Source organism: Sinocyclocheilus anshuiensis, unplaced genomic scaffold (genome assembly GCF_001515605.1).
Source record: "Sinocyclocheilus anshuiensis isolate Anshui unplaced genomic scaffold, SAMN03320099.WGS_v1.1 scaffold210, whole genome shotgun sequence".
Taxonomy (NCBI): domain Eukaryota; kingdom Metazoa; phylum Chordata; class Actinopteri; order Cypriniformes; family Cyprinidae; genus Sinocyclocheilus; species Sinocyclocheilus anshuiensis.
In genome coordinates, this window is record NW_015547666.1 from 1434242 (window position 1) to 1443445 (window position 9204).

The window sequence follows — 9204 nt, forward strand, 5'->3', positions numbered from 1 at the left end:
AGATAGATAGATAGATAGATAGATCGTGTTATGATAGATAGATAGATAGATACATAGATAGATAGATAGATAGATAGATCGTGTTATGATAGATAGATAGATAGATACATAGATAGATAGATAGATAGATAGATCGTGTTATGATAGATAGATAGATAGATACATAGATAGATAGATAGATAGATAGATCGTGTTATGATAGATAGATAGATAGATACATAGATAGATAGATAGATAGATAGATCGTGTTATGATAGATAGATAGATAGATACATAGATAGATAGATAGATAGATAGATCGTGTTATGATAGATAGATAGATAGATACATAGATAGATAGATAGATAGATAGATCGTGTTATGATAGATAGATAGATAGATACATAGATAGATAGATAGATAGATAGATCGTGTTATGATAGATAGATAGATAGATACATAGATAGATAGATAGATAGATAGATCGTGTTATGATAGATAGATAGATAGATAGATAGATAGATAGATAGATAGATGATAGATAGATAGATAGATAGATAGATAGATAGAACGTGTTATGGTATATTATGTGATTACAATTATTTTGAATTTATAGATTTATAATGCATTGTTTATTATAATGCAACAATATTTAGGTACAGGATATACAGTTACTGTAGTCTATCATCTTTACCTCAATATATTTTACATGGGATTATAGCATATTATATAGCATACAGGCTTAATAGAAAGTGTTGCTTCATTACTCGCATTAGGGAAATTGCAGCGTAGTATCACTCCAACACAATCAATATAATATACGACACAATGCGCACATAGCTGTCATTTTGAAGCATGATTCGACTGATTTACACCTTCATTAGTCTGGATGAGTCGTTGATGTCTATTGGAGAGCTGTAATCGTTTACTCCTCCTCCTCCTCCTCATGCTGTCGGCTGTGTGGGTGTCTGACAGCTCCGCGAGTCTCAAACCGGAGCGCTTCAACACTCACCACTCTTCGCTCAAATGTGCTTTTATTCCTGCGTACCTACGTTCCGCGCTCCTCATGTCCTCCGTAACTCTCTCAGGATCGTTTCGGTGCTGATGTGAGTCCAGTACTTTCATTCATTTGGCACGTTTCTTCAGTCGATGAGTATGCGTTCACGGTGGAGTTACATCGCCTGGATTTGCGTCTTCAGTCTCGGCGCGTTCAGGACTTTCTGCGTTCCCGGTAATGAAGGTAAGACGCGGGATCTGGGAACGGTGCTGTTTGCAGGGATTGATGGTTGACAGTCCCTGGATTCCGCCTGGAAATGAACGCTCTTCAGATCAAGAACCGTTTTTGGCTCCATGAGGTTCTTGGGTTGCTATATGATTGTTTGGAGACCAAACACAAGTTCTTAATGTTAAATTAAAGATTCCTTTGATCCGTGCGTTAGTTTCTGAGTCCGCTACATTATCACGATTCAGTGTTTTTAAAATGACCAGAACATAATTTTAAGAAGTTGTTAGTAGAACTTAAAAAAAGACTCTAAAATGGCATTAGCCTGTGAAACTGTTTGGTTTTAAATAGAACCATTATTTTTCATAGACACGCAGAATTTACCACATCTATTACAACAAATACAGAACATGCATCAAAAACCTATCAGATCTTATCCAGAACGTTTTATAAGTCTATAGGTAGTAGCCTATATTTTGTGGCATGTGACGTGTATGGTTCTCCAACAGAAATGTTCTCCACACAGCATGAAATATCATATGTGAAGCATTACGTAATATATTATCCACAAAGCCAACAATGATTTCACACCAGACTGTTTAATGGAGCAGAAGTTCCTGTGAAGATCAGCGATTACAGTTCACCAAACTCCCAGCCAGGTGGTTTCTAAACATCTCAATTCACTATTGCACATTCACTGAAAACATGAATTCATAAAGTATATTGTGAATCACTTCATTGCCTTTGAACATGTTCACTGGGTCCCTTTAAATATGTTATGATCTGTATTGTTCAGGAAGAACATCACAGCTCAGATCCGAATGAAAGCACAATTCAGTGAAGCTCAACCGTCAAGCTTTACAAATGCCAATTCAATGGTCTATTAAAGACCTGTTGTAGCATAGTCTTTCAAGACACAGATATTAAACGATAGATGAAATTGAATGCCTATATAATACGATTTCTCAGCACACACAAACAAAGATATATAAGGAACTTCATGAAGGTTTCAAATGAATCTTTCATTTTCAAAGGTTAAATTCACTAACAAAAATATGAGTTGCATTGGACCACAATGGCACTTTTGGTAAAAATATGTCTTTTTTTTTTTTTTTTGTGAGAGCTGATGTGTGCACGTGGGATGCTGCATTTGCATTAGAGGCGTAAAGACAAAGGAAACACAGACACGGCTTCATCAAAGTTCCCTAAATTTGCTTTGTAGTGGTCAGAGAACAGCAGGCACCGACTACAAATCATATTCCATATTTTACAGCTTTATTTCCAAGGACACAAAACTGTATTCCTGTGAAACCCTTTCAAGTTACTGGACGTTTTAACTAGCGTACATCAAAAAAAAAAAGAAAAGATTTCACCCGGTGATGCCATGGGAAATGTCAACAAATTATCTGTGAGTAAAATTGATGTGTTGCAATTTATCACTCGAGCTGAAGTGCGCAGACTATAGAATATGTAAATATTCTAATGAGCAGAAGTCAGCATATGGATAGTGCAATGACAAGTGTGGGGATGAGTTGATTGATTGTACGCTGATGATGGCACAATAAAAATGAGAGCGGGATGGGGGAGGGCGCTCGGGTGCCTACACAGACTGGCACAATGGCCCAGCAGACGCGCAAGACAACGGCCACTACAAACTCACAATAGCGGCAAGTCTGCCAGAATTTCAATAAACCTGTCGATTCGGAGAGCTGCGACCTGCCGTGAACTGTAATCTGTAATGCACTTTCAAATGAACATTAACAATATTTGCAGCTACAGTACGATTGGACTGTTTAACCTTGAGTATTCCAAAGCAGAAAGGCAACAAATCAGAATATTTACGTTAAATATTCTGCAACATACTAATCTTCCATACACTACTGATGTGTGCACGTGGGATGCTGCATTTGCATTAGAGGCGTAAAGACAAAGGAAACACAGACACGGCTTCATCAAAGTTCCCTAAATTTGCTTTGTAGTGGTCAGAGAACAGCAGGCACCGACTACAAATCATATTCCATATTTTACAGCTTTATTTCCAAGGACACAAAACTGTATTCCTGTGAAACCCTTTCAAGTTACTGGACGTTTTAACTAGCGTACATCAAAAAAAAAAAGAAAAGATTTCACCCGGTGATGCCATGGGAAATGTCAACAAATTATCTGTGAGTAAAATTGATGTGTTGCAATTTATCACTCGAGCTGAAGTGCGCAGACTATAGAATATGTAAATATTCTAATGAGCAGAAGTCAGCATATGGATAGTGCAATGACAAGTGTGGGGATGAGTTGATTGATTGTACGCTGATGATGGCACAATAAAAATGAGAGCGGGATGGGGGAGGGCGCTCGGGTGCCTACACAGACTGGCACAATGGCCCAGCAGACGCGCAAGACAACGGCCACTACAAACTCACAATAGCGGCAAGTCTGCCAGAATTTCAATAAACCTGTCGATTCGGAGAGCTGCGACCTGCCGTGAACTGTAATCTGTAATGCACTTTCAAATGAACATTAACAATATTTGCAGCTACAGTACGATTGGACTGTTTAACCTTGAGTATTCCAAAGCAGAAAGGCAACAAATCAGAATATTTACGTTAAATATTCTGCAACATACTAATCTTCCATACACTATTTCTTCAGTGTTTTTCTTTTTTCGGTTTATAATGTATTTTTCCCCTCCTGAAGTTAGATTTCCACATATTGCACCTCTTTCGACATTTGCATCTGCCTAAGGATGGACATAGCCTCTCTTTTATCTAGTTCAGAACTGTATTTCTTTCTGCTAATTAGATTTATGCCATTCTCCCCAGGATATTTTTCAGTTTAAGTAGGACAATGTGCATCAATGTCTGTCATTCATAAGAAACACATTTAGATCTCATTTAGAGACATTTAAATAGGACACACGTGGATTAAATGTAAATGTATTTTAGTGTTCTCACAAATCATTATCAAATTTGAGGTTACATAATATTTAAGATCAATAACCATTATTCGCATTCAGCTGTTGGTCTTATTTATTAGGACATAAAGTGCAAAAATGATCCTAAATATGTACTTTGAATTCCAGAATATCTATCATTCCCTTTACCCTTTACACCTTCTTTTTTTAGCATCATTGTGACATTTGTGTTGGTGTCTTAGTCATTAGCTTGTTGTTTTGATTCCCAAAATGATATTGCTATTGTGAGTCATCTCACACATGCTAAACAGTCTCGCCACACAACCTTTGATCAACACAAGGTCAAATTAAAATGCAGCCCTGATTGGACTTTGAATGTAAAGGTCATCTAATTAGCTATGGCCGTACTCATTCGTAAAAGGTTCCAGCAGATAAAAAACAACCTGTGACCTACTCTGGGCATAAAATACTGGCACAATCATCTAGAAAGACTGGCTTGTTTAGTAGACATCTCACATAGAATGTGCACTCAATTTAACCAAGGGCAAAGATTATACAACAGATATTATTCCATGTTCTTTTATATTTTCTATAGGGTATTTTCAAATGATTGTCCGCAATGTTCTGAAACATTTAGTTCAATATTGCAACAAGCCCATGTGATCTCATTTGTTTTTGCATGCATTCAGATGTGAAGTGTCTGGATACATACTATTTCTAGATACATATACTTCTGTCTGGGATTGATTTTCAAGGGCAATTTTTCCCCCTAAATCATAAGACATAATATTTAATTGAATTTAATTGAATTGAATTTTATTTTATTTTATTTTATTTTATTTTATTTTATTTTATTTTATTTTATTTTATTTTATTAAATTAAATTATTTTATTTTATTTTATTTTATTTTATTTTATTTTATTTTATTTTATTTTATTATTTTATTTTATTTTATAATTTAATTTAATTTAATTTAATTTAATAATTTAATTTTATTTAATTTAATTTTATTTATAATTGCATTTTTGACCCAAGTCCTTATTAAATTTGGACCTGTTACAATATAACGTAATTGGCATCATCTAAAACATTTTACAGACATGCATCTTTTCTTTAAGGGTCATAGATTATTGCATTCATGTAATTCATATAGTCATTTTATTTTACTTCAAATTAAACAGATTAAATATACTTAATAACATTTTAAATTAGAAATCTACTTACATTATACTCATATGTGCTTTACTTTTTAATGTATGAAAACAAATAGACTGAAACTATATTGTTATTAAGGGATGAAAATAAAAATGGATTAAAAAACTATATGATTATGTGTACATACTGTACATCTAAGAAAATCTAATGCAGTCACCCTGAACTATAGTTTACACTGTGATAAAATACAATTTGTGTGATAATAATTAGAATGTAAGTACATAAAAAAATGAAGAATGTGTGTACAGTGTATGTACAGAAATTCAATTTGCACTTTATTTTAAGTTGTCATTGTTACAATGTAATTACATTGTAACTACTATGTTATATTAGTTAACAACATGTACTTACTATATAGTTAGAGTTTGGTTTAGGGATAGTTGTAGTAATTATGTATTACTACAGTAGGTGCATGTAACGACCGCACTGTAAAATAAAGTGCTACCAAAATCTATAAAAACGAACAAGATCTGAGCAAGACGATGTTGTAATAAAGAATATCTAATCTGCATATAAATGTTATTTCTATATTGCTTTTACAACTCCAGTTCATTGATTTGTCCCCATTTCTCGTTCTCCCGCAGTGAACTTGCTGGACTCTCGCTCTGTAATTGGTGACCTGGGGTGGGTCGCATACCCGAAGAATGGGGTGAGTTCCACACATCTTCCTGTCTCTCAGCACTTTGAGCCGGCTTAGGAGAACATCTCAAGGTCTCCGATTCCCTCAACGGCAGAAAAGACAGTTTCGAGTGAAAAATAATAGAACATGGAGAGCGCAGCACAGAGAGAGAGAGGGACTATGAGAGGTCAGAGACAAAGAGAGAAGAAGGGAAAGCCCTTTTTTGTTCTGAAAGAGGCACAAAGACACACTAAACCTGCTGTTTTAATTTCTTTGTGACACTTAAGAGTGTGATTCATTTCTGTTGAGCCAGCCGATTGGTAAACCCGCTGAACAATGTGTTGAATTTTAACGACAATTGGCCAACTTTATATACATATCTGTTTTTGCATTCCCTATTTCCATTGAGAATGCCAAGTGAAGAAAGCTGAAGCTACATGAAATGGTTTGTCAGCAGAAAAGGAACATGTGTTGAGTATCTCGGTTGTTTTTGACAGGCTGACAGGAATAAGCAGCTACAAACTCGAACAGAACATGAAAATAAATATCCCAGGATTGCTTCAGGTCTGTCAGTATCACAATGTTTTTATACCCCCCCCCCCCCCAATAAATACATACAAATAATAAAAAACAAGCAACACCATCTTGTTAACTTCTTCATGACTTCACCCAGTTTGCTGTTACAAGAATAGTGCACCGACTAGGGCTGTGCAATATTGACAAAAATATAGTTTTCTTACAATTTCGAGTTTATATCTCACATTTCTGACTTTATAACACACAATTGTGAGTTATAAAGTCAAAATTGTGAGATAAAAACTCAATTCTGAGAAAAAGTCACAATTGCAAGATATAAAATCTGACTATATTTTTCAGAATTATGACTTTATTTCTCAGAACTGCAAGTTTAAATCTCACAATTGTGACTTTCTTTTTTTGTCGTAATTGCAAAACAAGTCAGAATTGTGAGGAAAATATTTGAATTGTTAGATAAAAAGTCGCAAATACCTTTTTTATTTATTCATTTTTCTTTTTATTCTGTGTCGGAAACGGGCTTCCATAGGTTTAGGCCTGTCATGGACAAATAAATAAATACGCCAGTAGGTGGCGCCAAGTCCCTGTCTTAATGAGTGATTCATTGGATCATTCATACAAGCAATTCGTTCAAAAACAGATTTATTCACAATCAAAATATCACTATGTGTTATGTTCTGCTCTGGGTTTGTTAGGAACTATTTTCATCAGCAAAACAGAAAAAAAAAAAACCAGACAATATTGTGTCTAAAATGTAACTTACTCAACATTAACTTTGTGTTTGATGAACTGTTGCATAAAGATAATATGACATTTGCGATCACACCCACATGCTAATATTTAGGAAAACGTTTCTTGTTTGATATTACTTAACTACATAAATACAAAAATGCAAACATTTACAAGGACATTTTTTGCTTTCATAACTTGAATTATTGAGGCATTTTAACTGCATCCTCAAGGCTTCTTCACGCAGTCAATGATTTTGGATTCTCAAGACATGTTTTTGTCTGGGTTTTTTTCAAAGTGAGTGAGAAATATACTCGATAATGTCAGCTCGCGTATCAACACAACCATTATGATATTATTGCAGATGGTAACTATTGCACACCTTTAGCACTGACCCAGCTCTCACTTCTAGTTTTGGATTTTGAGATTTTGATTAGAAAAGTGTGTTTGCTTTAGGACTGTGCAAACATTGTGATTGCTCCATTCTCAATGTCAGCTTGCTCATCCCAGCTGCTGTTTAAAGGCCTTTATTATTATCTAGCGTGGCCTGCATCCAGTGTTGACAGTGTGCAGTTATAGCTTAATTCAGTTTCCTGTTGTGATGGTAAAAAAGAGCGCTTGCATTGTGCTTACTTGCACCTGCCCTCCAATGCAACAATACGAGCCGACAATAGATGCTAAAGTCTCCAGGCACGCTGGATAACACCTGTTAAAGGAGATGATTATTCCTCCTCTCAGATGGAAATACAAACATCCTTGTGTGATATCCGGAATATGACGTGGAATGTGGAGAGCGATAAATCACTGTCAGATACGGCAGAGTGCTTTTCACATCCTCCTCAATGGCTATTTAGATTAAATGATTTTTTTCTCTATTATTAGATGTTCAAATTACTCAAGGGTGACATGTGCCGTCTGAGATTATGTCAGCAAGCATGGGATGTTAACTGGTATTGCTATTATGCAAGATGTGTCGAGGTTTGATCAAAGGGCTTAGTGAATCGGTTGAGCTGTTAATATGTTGATTTTTCATAGATTTTTCAAGTCATGATGTAAAGAAGTCATTAATTAATTTGTTCGTACGTTCATTCGTTTGTAAGTTCATTGATTGATTGATTGATTGATTCATTCATTCAAGTCCATTAAATCAACCTTATCCAATACAGTTTCCATAGAAATTAAGATACAAAATGCATGTTAAACATGTTAGCTTTCACAGACTAGATTACCAGGCAACAATATCAGATACAAATTACATACTAATATTAATCATACGTTTAATATTATAAATACGGTTAATCATAACATAAATAGTAGTATTTGATATTAATATATTGCTGATTTTTTGTACTATCTGTTTATTTGAAATATATTAAAAATATAGATTTTTTTCAAAGCAGCTTCACAGTGATACACATGAAAGTAGTGATTCAATGATGCAAACACAATTCAACACTGCTGTAAAAAGACAATAATAAACAGTCGTTATTCACTTGAAATCAGTTCAGTAAAATTTTTTTTTTTCATTTTTTGGGATAGCATGAATAGTAGTGTGCCATTATTGTGTGGCATATTTCTTTTCTTATTGTTTTCTAGAAAATCAAATCAAATGCAAATTTAAAAAATAAAAATAAAAAAAAAATAATATATATATATATATATATATATATATATATTCAAGTTTATTTGTATAGCGCTTTTTACGATACAAATCTTTGCAAAGCAACTTTACAGAAAATTAAGTTTTTAAAATATATTTAGTAGTAGCTTATGCGTGATGGATTGTAGCGTGGTAGAAGACCAGTTAAGTACGCATGAGCTAACCCATTAAGGGCCTTATAGGCATATGGGGTAATATGATCATATTTTCTTGACCTGGTAAGGACTCTAGCCGCTGCATTTTGGACCACCTGTAGTTTGTTTATTGAAGATGCAGGACAACCACCTAGCAGTGCATTACAATAGTCCAGTCTAGAGGTCATGAATGCATGAACTAG

At 34.6% G+C, this 9204-nt stretch overlaps 1 protein-coding gene across 2 annotated transcripts in view; it reads left to right on the forward strand.

The window, feature by feature from the left end:
* The first annotated feature begins 938 nt into the window (after positions 1-938).
* The window catches only part of LOC107702602 (ephrin type-A receptor 5-like), a 107283-nt gene continuing 99017 nt past the window's right edge, over positions 939-9204 (forward strand). For both annotated transcript variants that reach the window (XM_016504974.1, XM_016504975.1), the window contains exons 1-2: positions 939-1219; positions 5910-5974. In XM_016504974.1, coding sequence (XP_016360460.1) covers positions 1129-1219; positions 5910-5974 — 156 coding nt within the window. In that variant the 5' untranslated portion in view covers positions 939-1128. The remainder of the gene's footprint in view (positions 1220-5909; positions 5975-9204) is intronic.